At 39.1% G+C, this 19,527-nt stretch overlaps 2 protein-coding genes across 2 annotated transcripts; both read right to left on the reverse strand.

Moving 5' to 3' along the window:
- Nucleotides 1-285: 285 nt before the first annotated feature.
- On the reverse strand, nucleotides 286-7,781 carry LOC146630162 (uncharacterized). Its single transcript, XM_085356540.1, has 11 exons — nucleotides 7,727-7,781; nucleotides 7,159-7,449; nucleotides 6,842-7,075; nucleotides 6,632-6,736; nucleotides 6,307-6,525; nucleotides 5,668-5,994; nucleotides 3,820-4,165; nucleotides 3,651-3,713; nucleotides 3,082-3,201; nucleotides 2,683-2,734; nucleotides 286-402 (listed from the first exon to the last, which is right to left on the reverse strand). The coding sequence occupies exons 1-11, from the start codon at nucleotides 7,779-7,781 to the stop codon at nucleotides 286-288; spliced, it is 1,929 nt and encodes a 642-aa protein (XP_085212666.1).
- Nucleotides 7,782-13,560: 5,779 nt separating this feature from the next.
- On the reverse strand, nucleotides 13,561-19,304 carry LOC146630163 (B-cell receptor CD22-like). The gene is made up of 9 exons (XM_085355633.1): nucleotides 19,291-19,304; nucleotides 17,542-17,714; nucleotides 17,234-17,467; nucleotides 17,021-17,125; nucleotides 16,617-16,829; nucleotides 16,177-16,518; nucleotides 14,051-14,396; nucleotides 13,916-13,973; nucleotides 13,561-13,794 (listed from the first exon to the last, which is right to left on the reverse strand). Exons 1-9 carry the CDS (start codon nucleotides 19,302-19,304, stop codon nucleotides 13,561-13,563), a joined length of 1,719 nt encoding a protein of 572 aa, XP_085211759.1.
- Nucleotides 19,305-19,527: the final 223 nt, after the last annotated feature.

Genomic DNA, 19,527 nt, shown 5'->3' on the forward strand with positions numbered 1-19,527 from the left:
GATGACAGAAGTTTTCATTTCTGACAGCATGCATGAAAACTGCCCTTTTTGAAGCACTAGCAAGTTTTCTTGCATTTTGCAGGACATTTGTGAAACATGAATTTCATTATTACACATTTTTCAACTGAACAATTCAAGCACTGCTACTTTTCTTCTGATTTCTTCTGTATAATATGCCCGAAAACAGAGAGTGAACACTGACCGATATACCAGCTGTGGTGTCTCTGTTTTGATGCTGAAGTTATTTCAGATAATAAAACCATCACTGGTTACAAACTCTTTTTTTTAGTGAGCAGGCAGTGACTTGATGGTGGATTCAAAGTCACCCGTGTGGTTATCAGTGAAGTGCAGTGTTGTACAGTGATGAGCTGGGATGTTTTCATCCATACAGTCAAGGTTCAGCTGAGGAGGCAAGACAGTTATTCTAATTTTACATTGAACTGCTTCAAACCTTTGGCTGATTCTTCTACAGACCATCAAAGTGCCTTGAAAACTATTCACCCCCTTCTTGATTTTTTTATATCTTACACTTAAAATGTTCAGATCATCAAATACATTTTATTGTTAGACAAAGATAAGTAAATGCAAAATACATTTTTAATTGATGATTTTAGTTATTAAAGGAAGAAAGCTATCAAAACCTAATCTTGCCTCCCCTATTTTAGTAGCCTGAAAACAGAACAGAGCTAGAGTCTAAAGATAGAGGCTTGCGTGGCTTCTGTAGCCTCAACCAATTAAATGCAGTGAACTGTGCACTCATCCACATCCTGTGTGTTGACGTGTCGTGGTGGGTCCCCTCAGTAGCTGGAGACTTGCTACAGTGGTGCCAAACATACCATACCAGCTTTATTTATGAAGCACTTTAAGATAAAACCAGGGTTCACAAAGTTCTGTACATATACCAATAGCATAAACACAATAAAACAAAATAACACAAAATAAGATAAAATAAATAAATGAATAAAATAAAAGTAAAACAAAACATGTTAAAACAAGTTGATAAAACAAGTTGAATGAACCCCTCAAAGAGTGCCAAAGGCTTCAGCAGATAAATATGTTATAATAAGAGTTTTAAACTGAGAAAGAAGAGGCCTGCCTAACGTACAAGGGCAGATCATTCCACAACTTTGGAGCGGCTACAGCAAACCCACGGTCATTCAGAGATTTAAAAACAAAAAAATTCACCAAGTTTCACAGAGAAAGTTCGCTGTGCCAAATAGGATGTGAACCACTGCAGTGTGGTACTCCTAACACCCGCCAACTGCTGTAAATTAAACTCTTATGATCCACTCTATCAAAGGCAGCAGTTAAATGTAAAAGCACGATAATAAGACTCACCCGAGACAGTTACTAAAAACACATCATTAAAAACTCTTAGAAGGGCAGATTCTGTACTATGCAAAACTTTAAAACCAGATTGAAAAACTTCTAAAATACTGTGTTCTTCTAAAAAGGACATTAATTGCTTGTAATCTGCTTTTCATTAATGTTTGAGATCAAAGGCAGTTTGGAGATTAAGCCTGTAATTTGCAGTAATATCAGGATCAAGAGCAGGTTTCTTGAGTAGAGGCTGAATCAATGCATGTTTAAGATTCACGAGTACAACACCAGAGGGAAAACCACTATTTACAATGGATTGCACAAATGGTGCTGTAGTGAGGAAAACCTCTTTGAAAAATCGAGGAGGGAGAGAATCATAAGGGGAACCTGAGAGCTTCAGGTGAGAGACCAACTCCTGCAGGCAAAGCAAAGAAACTGGTGCAAACCTGTCAAAGTCAACAGAGATATGGACAGGGATAGAAGGGTTGAGAACGGAATAGGAAATCTGCGCTTTCACCGATGATTTTCACAAATTTCCTGAGAGGACTCGACACCAACAGTCTGTGGAGCATGAAGGACCACGTCAGTGGTTTTAAATAAGGCGTAATGCTTACAGGAGTTTGCCTGAATAACAGCAGCAAAACGTTTTCTCTTAGCATCTTTAAAAGTTTTCTGATATGAATTCCAGTAATACTGTAATGTTTGGTATGACACCTGAAGTTGATTCTTCTTCCATTTACGTTCAGCTCTCCTAAACCTTCCTCTGGCAGCAAGGAAGGAAGGGAAACCTCAAACAAGACAGGCTTATGATCCTACCATACAACATCACAAAACCTTTAAGTTAGAGGTAAACCATGAGTCAAATCAAGATCCAACGTGTGCCCACATTTTTGTGTAGGCACAGACACAGGTTGCACAAAATCAAAAGAATAAATAGGATTTAAAAACGTCCATCACAGTACATCAAGCAGAATCCACAACACATACAGATGGTCGAGGTGCTAGTGCAGATGGTGGCAGACCTGGTGATGATGCAGTGTTAGCAGGTGGTGGTGCATCAGCAGAGACACTGCAGGAGGAGACTGAGTGCCAGAGGCAGGTCTTGGAAAACCTCCTTGCTTGGCCTGGGTCTTGGCCTGCACCGCCACTGCTGGATGAGAGAGGGGGGTGATCTCCAGTCTTTTTTTAGTCTTTTTAAGCCATAGTCGAGGCGTGCTGGTGGCCTATGACTGAATGGATCATATGGCTGTTGCTTGTCTTATTGGGAGAGTTACAGACGGCAAGGCTCAGCCTGCTGCAAGAATCACAGGGAAGTTTTGGGCAAGCTATGGTGGAGTTATGCTCTACAAAGATGCCACAAACCCTGGTTTGATCAGGGTCACTGCTGGAGGCAGAGTGGGTGGAGATAAGGTGTCTAGATGGGGACAGCCACAAAACATTTTCTTCATTTGTGGATAATGGCTCTTACTGTGGTTCGCTGGAGTCTGAAGCCTTTGAAATATCTTATGTAAACCTTTCTAGACTGACTGATAGATGTTAATGAGATATCTTCTAAGCTGTTCTTGAGTTTCGTTGAACCATCACATGATGCTGCTTTTTGGGACTTTTTAGCCTGCTTCAGGTTCTATTTAAGAGATTTGACAGTATTCAGGCCTGAGTGTGGTTAGTGAAATTGGACTCACAGAAAAGACTCACTTAGGGGTTATACTGGGTCAGAAGTTGTCCACAGAACCATAGTGGACATGGTCTTATAAAGGGGGCTCAAATGGAGGAATGGTGGAATAGAGATGATCCATTTCATCCTCTGAAGAATTAAGTCTGGGGTAGTGATGATCCTGCTCTGCTGGTTGGGGTGAGATTTCATCATACTTGGAACCAAAAAAAAAGAGAGAAATAACAATTTGAGATGTTATTATTGTTATTATTGTTGAACTTATTGCTGATCTTTCAGTGCAGAGCTCAGCTGGAGAGAGGATTAACACAAAGTAGACTCACTCATAGCTCTTATATGGTAGCTCAGCTGTATGAGGTGGTATGTTAATAAAATGTTTAAAATCATTTACATGGAAATTTTTACAGATTTATGACCTCCACTGTGAAGTACAGGACGTGGAACATTTGGTACAAAATATAACTGTCAGCAGAACAAAATCACTGCCTACTAAAACAAGAGAAGAAAACCAGAAATCAACAATTCTCTGATTTTAATGATTTGGACATCTATTTTAAAATGAAGCCTCTCTCCTAGCTGGTGTGAAAGAAGCATGATAGATGATGCTGATGTTTTATGTTATAGTACAGTTTTATATATGTACACAAATATGTTTTTCTTTACCAGGTGCGAGTCATCCAGAGTTTCATGTCTTGAAGGTTTGTGAGAATTACTCTTTTTTCTGGTTTGTAAAAAAAAAAGTGAATACAAAGATGAACACGTGGTTAGTCTGAGAATTTGAGACTGAATCTGATTGAACCAAGAGAGAAAACAGGGCTCATCCTCACCTGATCCACCAGCAGACAGTGAGAAGTATTAAAACCAGCAGAGCTGCAGAAACTCCTGCAGCTGCTGGTGTCCATGTTCCTGTGATACTTTGGACAGTGAGAGTCTTTGGAGCAGAGCTGATATCTTTGTTGGTTTTCACAGCACAGGAGTAGTTTCCTGCATCCTCCCTGCTGACTGGGTCTAGGATCAGATGTTTGATCTGGTTCTCTCTCGGGGTCAGAGGTCGACTGTTCAAGTACCAAATGTAGTTTGTGTTGTCAGTCAGAGGACAGCTGGTACTGCAGGTCAGTGTGACTCTCTGACCCTCTGTCACCACTGCAGAAGGACTCATCTTCACTCTCAGCTCTGAAAAACACTCAGACTGGTCAATAAATGTAAAAAGAAACTTTCAATTGTAGGATTTTATGAATTAGGAAAAAAACAAAATAGATCTTGTCCTCAGCAGGTCTTGAAATAAGGTAAATACAACCACAGATGAACAATCCAAGAGGACATGTTACACTATGCAATTATTTATGTAATAAATATTGAGCGGACCTCAACTAAAGACACCTGTACTGCTTATGAGGACTTAAGAGGCTAAGAACCAAGCAGATGACCAAGGTAACATCAGCAAGTGTGATCACTTCAATAAAAACAGAGGTTTTAGCAGTTTGTGAGTTAACACAATGACGAGGAGGAAAAGATATCAGCAAGACCATTTCCAGATTATGTAAGAATTTGTATATATATATGTATTCATGTCCATGTGCCCACCTGTGTCTGTGTGTATTCATCTCTCTCTCTCTCTCTCTCTCTCTCTCTCTCTCTCTCTCTCATTATATATATATATATACACACACACATTTAAATATATATACATATGGATTTTTAAAAAATATTTTTATATCATTTATTTTAATTATTTCATTTATTTTGACTACGTTGTCCCTCTGTTCAGCACGTTGGCTGACACTTGGTGTCTGTTAAATGTGCTATACAAATAAAGGTGACTTGACTTGACAGACAGTTTGCCCTCATTCTACAGTGAGACTGATTCTTCAGGTGTGGAAAACCTTCAAAACAGCTGCCAATCTTCATAGCAAAAGGTGAGACCGCGCAATGCTCAGAGAAACTGCAAAAAAACAGAGTCACATCTAGCATGTCAAAGGTCAACGTTTATGATGCCATATTTAGAAAAAAACTGAACAAGTATGGCTTCTTTGGAGGGATTAACAGGATCAAACCTCTTCTCAGGTCATGTTTATCATGTTTCTTACATCATGCCCTGATACACAAAACATTAGACCTTTCAAAAGGCTGTACTCTCCAACCTACACAACTGCATTTTAAAGGTACTATTTACAAACATAAGGTTAGTTGTCAGTTTCCCAAAACAACCATGTCAACATTACAAAGTTGCTCAGGTAATCCTTTTCTTTTTCAAAGCATGAGAAAGTTGTTTAAAGAAAACGAATTAAGATTTTAAACATAACAGGATAACAGAACGCAGGTTTAACTTATTTGTAGGATTTGGTAGACTTTTCTCTCATCATATTAATATTATAATATCACTCACCAGAACATGAAACACATAAAGAATCTACAGAGTAAATATAGAGTGTCTAAATCTGGCAGTGTCAGAAATTAATTTGCATAATTTGGTATAAAGATCTGGAGACGTTTGGTGACTCCATCATGGATGCTGTTGTGGATGGTTCTGCTCCGGTAACCAAAAATGCACCTACCTGTGGCAGCAAGTGATCCAAGGGCCAGAAATGTAAAATGTTACTGTACATGTGACAGGTGTTACATAATTTGAGGACATTTTTGGTACCTGAACACTGAGTCAAACAAGCTGTAATTACCTGTGACAATCAGAGTAACTCCTGGAAAATCAAACTCTTTCACTTCTTCATTTTCTGTTGTGATGGTGAACCTGTATTCTGCTGAGTCATCTCTCTTCAGCTTCTTTAATCTGAGGATGTGTTGGTTCTTCATGCTGTCATCATACTCCACATGATCTGCATCCTCAGTCAGCTGTTCAGCTTCTCTCTTGACTTTATACCAACATTTAGACTGTATCTGCTCGTAGTCAGGATGTGAGTATTTACTGGAGATGTTGACTGAAGATCCTTCCAGAGCACAGATTCTGCTGTGGACATAATTCAACGCCCAGCAGGAATCATTTACACCTGAAATATCAATGAAACAGAGAAGAGATATTTAAACTTAATTAGTCAAATCAGTTTATTTCTATCGCACATTTAAACGCAACAGATGTTGACCAACGTACAAGTAAAAATAACTTTAAAATATACCAGTAATTACTAATACTAATAATAAAAAACAACTAAGTACCCTATGAAAATAATAAGAATTGTGATGTGATCACCAACGTTTTAAAACTGATCCTGAACTTTACAGGAAACCAGTGTGATGGTTAGTCATAATTGCAAGAAGTGGTGGTAATACTTTGTAAGTGGAGAGACAGTAAGTTTACTCACAGACGTCAGCAGAGCGCACATCCTCAAGACCTTTTACAGCACAAGACAAACTGTCATGATTAGAGCTGGAAACTAGAATCTGTTTTCCCTCCTGCACTGTAGGCTTTCTGGTCTCATACCACACAAAGGAAATCAGAGGCTCAGTCAGAAAACAGCTGCTGTTACAGGTCAGTCTGATGTGACCTCTGTGTTCAGCAGGAGTCCTCTGGACATGAATTTCTGTTGGGAGATGATGAACACATTTTCCACCAGTTCATCTCTGTCATGTCAAATAAATTAACAAATAAAAATGAAGTTTCAAAGTGCAGTTTGTCCAGAACTTCACCTCTGGGATATGTGATGGAGCAGGACTCGTCCACTGATGTCTGCTGAGAAGAACACATTCTCCCTTTAGCATAGGTCACACTGAAGCAGGTCTCTGTGATGGAACCTGAGAAAAACCAACAACTTTCAGTAAATTCATTAGAGTCTGAAGAGTAAAGTGTTTGTGTTTAACATCTCATAACATGATGAGGAGGCGTCCATCATGACTCACCCACAGAGACTTGAGGGGCTCTGAGATGCTCGTAGCCTTTGACAGCACAGGAGTATGTGACTGCTTCCTCACTGCTGAGCAGCTCTTGGTACCAGGGAGACCAGTCCTCATAGAGAAACTCTCTGTTCTTGTACCAGATGTAGGCTGCAGGCTTTTCAGTCAGAGGACAGCTGCTGCTGCACATCAGTGTTACTGTCTGTCCCTCTGTGGCAGGAATCACCTTTACCTGCAGCTCTGAGAGGTCACATGACCAACATGAATACACTGATCATTCATAAACTCATTCATTTGTGATGCATTTGTAAAAAGAACTGTACCTGTAACTTGGAGATGAATTCCACTTTGTTGGCACTTTGATCTGTCAGCAGTTTTAATGCAGCAGTAAAAATTTCCATCTCTCTCTGTCAGATTATTGATTGTTAGAGTGAAATTACTCTCTGTTGACATGCTGTACTTTACATGTGTTTCCTCTACTGAGAACTTTATCTTGGAGACAGTATCGTGTCCAGTGTACCAGCCATTTCTTGCAGTGGGATGTTGATGTGAGCAGGGCAGATTCACTGATGAACCTTTCAAGGCACAGATGCTGTTTGGTTTTCCCTGAACACCTTTAACACAACATGTGATTAGAAAACATGGTGAACATTTATGCTAACTTTCTTTTCTGTGCTAATCTGTGATGACAGCATGTTACTGTGAAGGATCACAATCTGGTGCTTTGATACACTTGACAGTTCAGAACAGTAAAAGTACAAATCCTGTTAACTGTGAATCTTCTGTTCTCTAAAATCATTTTGTAACTTTCTGCAGGTTTGACACTAAAACTCCTGCCTTCCAGAAACAGCATCACAGTCATCATGAGGAGGAGAAACAAATTATTCCTACCTGAGAGACACAGAATGAAACCCATGAACAAACATCCAGCTTCTGCCAACAACATGGCTGCTGTAGATTTTCTCTTCTAATGAGAAAGTTGATGTATGATGATTATAAAGAGCCGATCACTGCTGCTCTCAGAGTTTGGAAAATATCAGAAACATGAATGTTAAAAATCAACTTCTGTCTACCAGGAATCACTGACTTGTGTGAGTGTGTCAGCAGACAAACTGCATTCAGCTTTAACACCATCACTTCCTCATTTACTTATTTCCCCTCCACAAAGAGCCCTCTAGTGAAGAATCGAGATATTGCAGGAGCAAATCTACAACTATACCTTTGCATTTGCTCCTTATCACTATTGATGGCTTTATTATTGTTTTACTTTAAGGATTCCAATTTACACATTTTAATATATGTTATTAGATCCTGTCAGTGTTTTTTTTTTTTTTGTGGTTAAAAAAAAGTTGCACATTACCCAGAAAAAGCTCAGTGAAGTGCAGTCTGTTTTCACGATGATCATTCTGCTCTACTTACTGAACTGAGATGTTTTCATGCTTGACATCAGGGTTAATCTGCAGACAAGACAGTTATTATAAATTCATAAATTAAATTACATCAAATGATTTGGATGATTCACTTTGCAGATTCAAGATTCTTTATTTGTCACATGCATAGTTGTACGAGTTCAACATGCAGTGAAATGAATTGTGTCCTGAAACGCTCCCCGATTAAAGAGGACATTATATACACTAAGTAAGTAAAATATATACAATAAGTTAATTTAATAAAGCAATCTGGAAATTTTTAATTAAAAGTCTGAAAATGTACATTGTGTGAGTGGAATGTTAAAGTGTCTTGTGCCATATTAGCACTGCAATGTATTGACAGAGCAGTGCAGGTGGTGTAAACAAGTGCCCAGAGTGATGTAAACAGAGTAATACAACAGAGTGACCGGAGTAGTGCAAACTGTAATGTATAAGGTGATATACACAATAGTGAGGCCAAGAAGAGTCAGACATGATATGAGATGATGTTCTGGAAAGTTCTGTAATGTGGCAAAAATCAGTCCTGTCTCAGTCATCTAACTATAGGTTCAGAAGGACGTTTTGATTTGCGACTCACAAAAGGAGTTGGCTTGGAAGTGAACAACTGGGACCTTTATTCTCAGTACCATTCATAAACACATACATTCTCTTTGTGGTCAGAGTTCGGGGCTGAGATATTTTTCTGTTGCTGTGACACACACTTGACCGCCATTAGAGGGAAGATCTCACAGGAAGAGACAGGTAATGCTTCCTGTGCACGAGGCGCATGGTCCTTGTAACACAAGACTGCATCAAAGCCTGTTATTGTCCTTGTGACAATAACAGGTTATAGCTTTAGATGATGAAAAGGGATTTTGTAGCCCTGTATTTCGCATGGGTTACATGACCATTGAATGTTAATTATACAAGTGTTTTGAGCCATTGGAGCTGCTAAAACAAATAAACTACCGACTTTCTCTGCGAGGATAACTGAATGGTCTAAAGTTTTTCCAAAATCTTCTAGTTTCCATGATGAGCATCATTCATTAGATACTGAATGATTCACTTCTAAATTTCTGCCTGTAGGTCTCATGTACAAGTATATAAGTGTGTAAAATTATCTCTTTAAGCACTTCAAATGGAACGATAGTTATCTTTTCAAAAGTGCTGAAGTACAAATGTACCTCAGTCAACTAAGGCAGGTAGACATTTACTGCAATGTTTTTACTGCATTTTTGGGTGAGATTTTGGGTTTGTTCAGTCGAATGCCCTTTCTACTCTGAGGATATCCTCAATGCTTTTACTTCAAGCTTTTTTAACTTTTACTTTGGAGATCATGATCTTCTTTACACACTTTATCCTTTTCCTGTGGCTCCAACTGTGATGTGTTATCCTGAGTACTGAAGTTAAAGTAAGTGAATCCAGATAACAGAATAAAGAACTCAGTTAATACAGGGCTCAGGTGGAGGCCTTAAAAAAGGTTACAGGTAGGTGTATGTGAGACAGAAAAAGGCTACAAAACAAAAGCTTAAGATTGATTCCTGATGGCAAATAAATGATCATTCGGATTAAGGGAAACAGGACAGATGAGGAGATGTTTGTGTTTGTACCTGCTGTTTGTTGTCTGATGTTTCCCTTCTTGGAGACTGACTGGAAGTCCTGTTTCTTCTGATTCATAAAAATAAATTAAACAGTGAGTGAAGAACAGATTTCAAAACACATTTTAAATGTGACTGAAAGAGAACAGAGTGATGCTCACCTAAAACCCAGCTTCTGCTAAGATGATGACTGTTGTGGATTTCAGCTTCCAGTCAGAAAGTTGGTTGGATGATTCTTTTACAGCTGCATCCTTTCACAGAAAAAGCAGAAAACAAAACGGAGATTTCCGATTTCCTGTCCAAACTAAAGAAGTTTTTGTACCCTTCTTTAGCTACTTTCTGCTAAAACCCGAGAAGATACAGAGAACATGTCGTCTCTTTCAGCTGCATGCAGTTGTGTTAATTTGTGGAGGTGTTGGTGACAAAACTGTTTTCTGCATTTATGATGGAAACAAACTTCTGTGATGAAGAAGATTCTCCAGCTTCAGCCGTAGTGGTCTGTAAACACACTGTAAACACACTGAAGGAAATGATCAGTGAACATAGTACATGAATATTGTATAAATACATGTGACTGTTTCAATTTTTGGTGTTCAGTGTTTTTTTTTTTTTTTTTTTTTACGTAACTCATTTTTGCTCAGATCAGTGAGATGAAGTTGTGCAGAATGATCGAGTGTAATATTGTAAAGCTTATTCTGCTGTTATGCTGAGACCTGTGTTTTGGGGAAACCAAGAAGAAGGTGAGCAGAGATCAGTGAATGAGTCCTGCTCCATCACAGCAGACGTCTCTGAGTAAGACAGAGATCTGTTTACTTTAGTCAAGTTTTTTTCATACAGGGCACTGAATCAACTTTAAAATCTCCCATTTAAATTTCCAGTGTTCTGGATAATAACTGCTGGGGAGTGAATTAAATCAGCAGGATGCTCTGGAAGGATTTTCAGTCTAATGATGGAGTAAAACGATGGAGAAAAGTTAAAGTGGAAGATAAAAAGCTGAGATTGTTCAATGTATAACCTTAGTCCCTTGCTCAGCTTTCCTTGACTGGTTGTTAGTTCCCTGTTTTGATCCCTTTCTGTTCCTTCAGTCTTGTCCCCGTGTCCTGTCTTCACTCTGAGTGTCTTGTCTTATGTCTTATTTTCCCGTTTAGTTGTGTCACGTTGATCTTGCCTCCTTTAGTCATGTCTCTATTCCTGTTTTATTTTAATGATTGTTGTGCTTTCTTGTCTTCAGTTTTACTTCCTCAGATTAGTTAGTTAGTTATTCTCAGCTGCATTCCCACCTGTTTCCTCCCCCCTTTGTTATCTCATGACTGTTTATTTTGAGTCTCAACAAACAGTAAAATCAAAGCTTTTTCATGTATTTTAAAACATGCAAGTAAATCAGTTCAACTCTGTGACCTGTGAATAAAAACCTTTAAATGCTGTTTTGAGACTTTGACATCAAATGGTTTAATCCTTTTATCAAAACTTTCTCACTTTGTAAAAAAATGTGCCTCATGTAGAGTTCAGACATAAACATTAAATGTGAAGGATTTATGTGAAACTTTACAAAAATACAACTTCTGAAATAGAGAAAAGCAAAATAATATATGCATCAGAAAACAGGAGAGCAAAAACAAAATGAGAAAGTAGCACCAACTACTGTACAATACATCACAGCAGCACTGCAACACTCACCGGCCAATTTATTAGGCATGCCTGTCCAGCTGCTTGTTAAGACAAATATTTAATCAGACAATCAGATCAGTGCATGAAGACATCTACAGCAGACATTGTTAAGATGAAACTGCTCAAACTCAGTTCAAGATACTGAGTCACTGTAATTCCTTTGTATTTCATACATAGGAAATATTTTTTTAGGGTTAACACGGTTATGAAATAAGGGCATCCCACAATAAATCATTCATTGTAACAGCTGTTAATAACTGTGCTGTGTCCTGTAATGTTAGATACCACTGATGATGCCATAGCCCTGACACTACACACTGCCCTGTCACACCTGGAGAAGAGAGACACGTATGTGAGGATGCTGTTTGTAGATTACAGCTCAGCATTCAATACCATCGTTCCCTCGAAGCTGGACAGGAAACTGCAGGATCTAGGACTGAGCAGCTCCCTCTGCAGCTGGATCCTTAGCTTCCTGTCTGACAGACGCCAGGTGGTCAGACTGGGCAGCATCACCTCATCCCCCATCACACTGAACACTGGTGCTCCACAGGGGTGTGTACTGAGCCCTCTCCTGTACTCACTCTACACCTACGACTGCACAGCCACTAACAGCTCCAACATCATTGTGAAGTTTGCGGACGACACTACAGTGGTGGGTCTTATCACCAACGGTGATGAGACGGCTTACAGGGAGGAGGTCAGCGCCCTGACCCACTGGTGTCAAGACAACCATCTCACCCTCAACGTCGCAAAGACAAAGGAGTTGATAGTGGACTTCCGGAGGTGCAGAGAAGTACACACCCCCATCACCATCAACGGCGCTGCTGTGGAGAGAGTGAGCAGCTTCCGGTTCCTTGGCGTACACCTGGCTGAGGATCTTACGTGGTCAGTACACACAAACAAAACAGTGAAGAAGGCGCAACAGCGCCTCTTCTTTCTCAGGAGACTGAAAAGATTTGGCATGAGCCCCCGCATCCTCAGGACCTTCTATCGCTGTGCCATTGAGAGCATCCTCACTGGATGCATCACCACCTGGTATGGCAACAGCACCGCCTACAACTGCAAAGCTCTCCAGCGAGTAGTGCGGTGCTCTGAACGGATAATTGGAGGTGAGCTTCCCTCCCCCCAAGACATCTACAGGAAGCGGTGCCTGAGGAAAGCGGGGAGGATCATCAAGGACTGCAGTCACCCCAGCCATAAACTGTTCAGACTGCTTCCATCAGGAAGGAGGTTCTGCAGCATCCGGTCCCGTACCAGCAGACTGAGAGACAGCTTTTTCCATCAGGCCATCAGACTGCTGAACACGTCATAGACACCTCAGCTTCACTACTGGAACTTCAACATTATGCACTCCACACTGTATATAAATGCCACTTGTTTTGCACATATTCAACTCTGTATATTTTATATATTTTATTATTATTATTATTATTATTATTATTATTTTATTTTATTTTTTTACTATTTAATTTGTAAAAATGTGTATACACACACACACACACACACACACACACGTAGGAAAATATTTAGTATACACATCCAGAAATGCATACACTATTATATATTGTACATATATTTATTAGTTTCAGGTTGGCCATTCTTGTATTTTGCTCGTTTGTGTTGTTGTGTTTGCACATCTCTGTTGCTTGTGGGGCTCGCACACAAGAATTTCACTCGCATGTGCTGTGCCAGTGTGCCTGCACATGTGATGTGACAATAAAAAGTGATTTGATTTGATTTGATACCAAACTGCACCAGTAGAGGGTGGTGTCATAAAAGAGAGAAGGAAAACGACGTCCAGAGATAGTTAAGATGGCGAACTGATAAACAGACATGTAACACCCTGCTGCATTCAGTCATGTAGGTTTATGTGCTGCATTCATTAACAGGCATTTGTTCCTTGCTGAGAACTTGTTTCATCATCAGCCACCACTATAAACTGACCATTTTCCTTCTGATTAGATTGTTGAGTTTCTGGTGAGCTCTTCAGGTTGTACTCTGACATGGCTGCAGGGTAATGGATATGTGGCTGTTGAACACAGCATCTCTCTCAAACTTTCACAGTAGAGTAAGTCTGTAAGTCTGTGTCTGCAGGAGTGACACCAGATGCTCCGTCAGAGCTGTAACTCACAGCAGCATAATGAGAACACTCCTGTTGTCTGGGCTGATCTGACTGTACGGTGGAACAAAGAGGAACCACATGCCTGAAGTAGACTCTGCTGTAGTGGACTTCATCCTCCTGCTTTGGTTGTGTTGAGATGTCATTAACAGGACCAAGGCTGAGCTGAGGGAAACAAACAGCATTAATTTATACTGTACTTTAAACTTGACTCCTTTTACTGTATGTTGAGAAAAATGAAATGACCACTGGAAAGATGAGACAATTCACAAACTCTAATCTCTACCTGTTCAATTTGGTCAGACCTTTCAGTTGTTGGAGGCTGACCAGAAGTTCTCTGTTTCCTGGTTAAAATGAATGAACTGAAAAATTAGTGACTTCAGAGCAGAGATTGAATCTACTGCTGTGAACCAACACTTACCTAACACACCAGCAGACAGTGAGAAGTATTAAAACCAGCAGAGCTGCAGAAACTCCTGCAGCTGCTGGTGTCCATGTTCCTGTGATACTTTGGACAGTGAGAGTCTTTGGAGCAGAGCTGATATCTTTGTTGGTTTTCACAGCACAGGCGTAGCTTCCTGCATCCTCCCTGCTGACTGGGTCTAGGATCAGATGTTTGTTCTGGTTCTCTCTCGGGGTCAGAGGTCGACTGTTCAAGTACCAAATGTAGTTTGTGTTGTCAGTCAGAGGACAGCTGGTGCTGCAGGTCAGTGTGACTCTCTGACCCTCTGTCACCACTGCAGAAGGACTCATCTTCACTCTCAGCTCTGAAAGAGGAACATTGGCAGTGTTGTGTTTAATGTATTGTTGTAAACACAAAACATTTTTCAGTAACTCAGTAATGTAATGTGTTACTGTACTAAATTCACTAATCACATTACAGTTGCAATTATGTCATTTCTTGCATTGCAAAGGTTTTTCTGTTATCTGCACACCGGGTGGAGAGAAAGAAGAAAAATTCCAAACAAACTTTTCTTTCCTGCCACAATCAGCTGATTTCAGTTTGTGTGCAGGATTAGGAAAAAGGTAGAGCGGTCTACAGCCTCTCCGGATTGTAGGCAAAGACATTACTTTTATCTTTATTGCACGTAAAGACAAGAGCGCGATGATAAAGTGGAAACTGCATCTAGAACAAAAAAACAACTGTGTTATGTTGATAACACAACTTTGGATCTTTGCAAACATCTGCACAGACTGAGTGAATGCTGACTCCAGCCCAGCAGCCTGAACTTCAACAGGTAACAGAGGCAGCAATGAGCAGACAGGCTGCAGCCTCTGTTTCTACCTGTTTATGTTTCTAAAGTAGAATCACTCTGGATCAAAGTTTTTTGTGCCAGTTTTCATCTTTGCTTTGTGTTTGCAGATTTGTGTCCATTACAAAATAGTAATGAGAAAAATCATATGTGTCTTCATAGAATAGGGATTTGTGTTGGTGTGTGGGACTTTAACCAAAGGTTTATACTGTTAACCAATAAATAATGGACAGTGCCAAAAGGTTGATTCTGGTCATCTGGACGTAGCGTTTTCAGTGGGAGAAACGTTTCATCACTCCAAGTGACTTCTTCAGTCTCAGCTGACTGCAGGTTTCCCCAACGTTATAAACAGGACATTTGCATAATGACTAAAACTAGGTCAGTTCCTTGATCATTAACATGCAAATTCTCATGACCATTGATCAACAACTACTGATCAAAGACCAACGTTTCTGCCATGAAAACGCTACATCCAGAAGAACAGAATCGAGCTTTTGGGATTTACTCAGCTGGATGATTGAGCATGCATCAAGACAGATAATTGACAATGTTTTTCAGTTTTAATTTACAGAGTAACCAGAAAGCAATGCAGTGAGCAGTGTAACAAATCCCTTTCTTTGGTGAGTAATTGAGTGACATACTGCATTACTTATAAAAGAAGTAATGTGCCATATATTCTTTTTTTGAGTAACGATACTGATCAAAAACATTTAATCTCAGAGTAAATCTCCTCTGTGACTCACACACTAAACATGGATTTTGACTAAAGCTTTACTACAAACTGGTGCTTTAGTCCTCCTGTTCAGTGGAGAAATGTATTTATTAAAGAAGTGTATTTCACTACAAGTTATACATACATATTTGTACTTTCAGTTTTGTCAAAGTTCAATCTAAATTATCTTAAAAGAGAAAACTTTTTAGTCCACAACTTATTTCTGACGTCAACTAACACAAGTAATTTTACAGATGACAAGTTTTTCCACAGTTTTTGTCATTTTTAGTAAAGATAATATTTTGTTTCTTCTTATAGTCGATCTTTCAGTGCAGGAATTTGTGTGGAGTATTTTAACATAGTGGTAATGCTGTTTTAGATGAAGGACCTGAATATTTCTTCCACCTCTGTATCTCCGAATTGGACCGTATCTAAAATTTACCCTTGCATTTGCTATGATGGACTATTTACTCCATGGTGTAGCTATTTTCTCATAATTAAAAAATCGGAATATTTCTTCCACCTCTGCTCCTGTTCAGACATTAATGAGTAAAGTCTGCTGAGTGAAGAGTTTAGATTTACCTGTGACAATCAAAAAGACTCCAGGCAGATCAGACTGTGTCCATCTTTTATGATCTTTGTTGAATCTGAATGTGTATCCTCCTGAGTCATTCTTCTTCAGGTTGTTGATGGTCAGGATGTGTTGGTTCTTCATGTTGTCCTGATACTTCACACGACCTGCAGCCTCAATCAGCTCTTCAACTTCCACTTTATCTTTCCTCCAGTTTTTACTCCAACATTTAAACTCTGGCTTCCTGTTATCAGGATGTGAGTATTCACTTGTGATGTTGACTGAAGATCCTTCCAGAGCACAGATTCTCCTGCTGACATAATTCACTCTCCAGCAGTTTTTATCCTGAACACCTGAAATAAAGATGGAAGATTTAGAGTTGTTTGATTTTCTGTATGCTGACACTTTTATTCATAATTAACTGAAAGAAAAAATGAAATGAATTACTCACAGACTTCTGCAGACTGAAGATGCTCGTGGTCTTTTACAGCACAAGAGAACTTGTCTTTTGCAGAGATATGAATTGAAATATGTTGATTCTTGACGTTTCTGCTTCGGTTTTGGTACCACGTGTATGTAGTTTTAGGGTCGGTCAGATTACAGCTGTTGTTACAGGTCAGTGTGACATTATCTGATGTGTAGGAAGTTCTTTGAACACAAACCTCTGAAAGATGATTAATAAAGTTTTCATAACACACAATGACCTATATCATTTTATTTCTGTTTTTAGGATGTGTGCTAACAGATTTATTAACAAAGGTCATATTTAGTGTAATCTTATAAAAGGAAAATTGACATTAAACAAAAATGTGAGAGGTTAGGTGAAAGATGTGTGTTTATCTGTGGAAACTTCACCTCTGGGATATGTGATGGAGCACAGCTCATCTACTGATCTCTGCTTGTAAGAACACATGTTCCCTTTAGCATAGGTCACACTGAAGCAGGTCGCTGTGATGGAATCTGTACAACAAAAGATGTATTGAGATATACTGAGATCATTCTTACATTTATACTAATTTACTTAAATTATTCTGTTTGTTTTGTTGAACAATAAACATCATGACTCACCCACAGAGACTTCAGGGGCTCTGAGATGCTCGTAGCCTTTGACAGCACAGGAGTATGTGACTGCTTCCTCACTGCTGAGCAGCTCTTGGTACCAGGGAGACCAGTCCTCATAGAGAAACTCTCTGTTCTTGTACCAGATGTAGGCTGCAGGCTTTTCAGTCAGAGGACAGCTGCTGCTGCACATCAGTGTTACTGTCTGTCCCTCTGTGGCAGGAATCACCTTTACCTGCAGCTCTGAGAGGATGATGGAGAACAACTTATACAATGATGTCATTTGGAAAGTTATTAATGAGTAAAAGTCACTGTACCTGTAACTACTTGAAGAGTAATATTACTGAGTGAACAGTTTCCTGCACTGTCTGTAGTCTTCATACAGCAGTAAGTATTTGCATCACTCTCTCTTAGATCATTGATGGTTAAAGTTGACTTTTTCTCTTCAGACATGTTGTACGTTACACGTTGTCCATCCACAGAGAGCTCACTCATTGATCCAGTCAAGTGTGCAGTGAACCATTTGCTGCTTGAAGTCAGATGTTGATGTGAGCAGTGCAGATCCACTGATGAACCTTTGAGAGCACAGATCCTGGTTTCTCCTCCATTAACACCTTTAACAGGAAGTTTATTAGTAACAGATTTATTAGAGATTTGCTTATTAGATTGCTGTTATTACCTGTTTTTTTTTTCTTTTTTTTCCATTAATCATTAAATAATAATGTTATATATTTGTACTGTAAAATCTTAGATGAATTTACAAAGTGTTGCTTAAATGATGCAGTATCAATCTAAAATAATTCAAACAATACAAACAGCTCTAGCTCCATCTTGCTGGGTCAACTTCTCTCTTTGAGTGTGAATGATGAAAATGATGCCAAAAATGACACATTCAGCTGTCTAACACATCGTAGCAAAGTTTAACTTCCTTCTTTCCTTTTGTCTTTTCTTTGTATGTGCATGTTGTGTCTTTTTACCTGAAATATTTTGTGCAATTATTCCTCCTATAATGATGTTTTGTCTGTATTTTACTTATTATAGGTTGTCTTTAATCACAAGTTATTGTTCAAAGAGCAGAAAGCTGCAGAGGTGTTAAAACTATTGTCTGTATCTGGTTTATGATGGAAACACGTCTGTGGTGACAAAGAATCTCCAGGCTGAAGCTCAGTGATCAGCATGAACAGCTGTGATGATGTAGACCTTACTCTGCTGTCAAGCTGCAGCTGCTCTTTGTATCAATGTAAAGGATCATATTTATTATCGAGCGACCTAAAAACTAATCTAGCCTAAAAAACTCTGACATGTTTCCGCAATCAAACCTCTGTCATAGAGTTTGAAAAGTTTTTGTTGACATCACTGTTTTCTGGTTGTTTTACTAGAATAACTGTCAGGGCTCGGAGTGGACTATTCCAGTAATGATGTCGTACCAACAAAATATTTATACAGTGAGCTGAAAGGAGGCCATTTCTGATGTCTTTGTATATTGACATCATCTCAGACTCCAGCTTTCTGCTCGGTTGTTGCTCAGTTTCCCCTGAACTGCTTTAACATTCATTAGCTCACTTCAAGAGCTCATCAAAGCGGAAACTTTAAGTCCTGCTGATTAACAGTGAATCTCGTGTTTTCTAACATCCTTTAATAACTTTCCAGAGTTTTCCTACGTTTAAAACATTCATCCATGAATGCTTTAGGAGGAGAAACATTCCTACCTGAGACAAACTGAATGAATCCCCAAACCAAAAATCCATCTTCTGCCGAGATCATGACTGTCAGATTTCAGCTTCTAGTCAGAAAGTTAAGTGCATTGTTCGTCACACAGGAACTAAAGCTTAAAAACCCGAACTGACATGACTAAAGTTAGTTCAGCCAAATATAAACTGCAGCTTTAACACCATCAAACTTCCTCCTGCATGGTGTTTTTTAGAAAGAGCAGACTTCTTAAGCTTAAATTTAACTTGTGGAGTTTTTTTAAACAGCAGAAATTTCTCTACATTTGCCTGACTGAGGCTGGAGAAGTGTGAAGCTTAGTGTTTTTCTTTCTTTTAAGTAAACAGTTCCTGCCAAGCAAGGGAACAAACATGCTTTATTTGTTTTGAGAACAGCAGTAATCAGTAGTATTATTTTCATACATACACAATTTAGAAAAACAATGAATGTAAAGCTTAAAAAACACCTCATCTGATCTCAATGGGGAAAGCGTCACAGTGGATATCTATACTGATACAGACTGATGGCACATTGTTTGATGGAAATGAAAACCATCAACCTTCAGAGGGCTGAATTTGATGGAAGTCTGTTTCTAA

This window comes from Diplotaxodon limnothrissa, linkage group LG6 (genome assembly GCF_057381915.1).
Source record: "Diplotaxodon limnothrissa isolate DT_005_m linkage group LG6, D_limnothrissa_male_GT1.1, whole genome shotgun sequence".
Taxonomy (NCBI): domain Eukaryota; kingdom Metazoa; phylum Chordata; class Actinopteri; order Cichliformes; family Cichlidae; genus Diplotaxodon; species Diplotaxodon limnothrissa.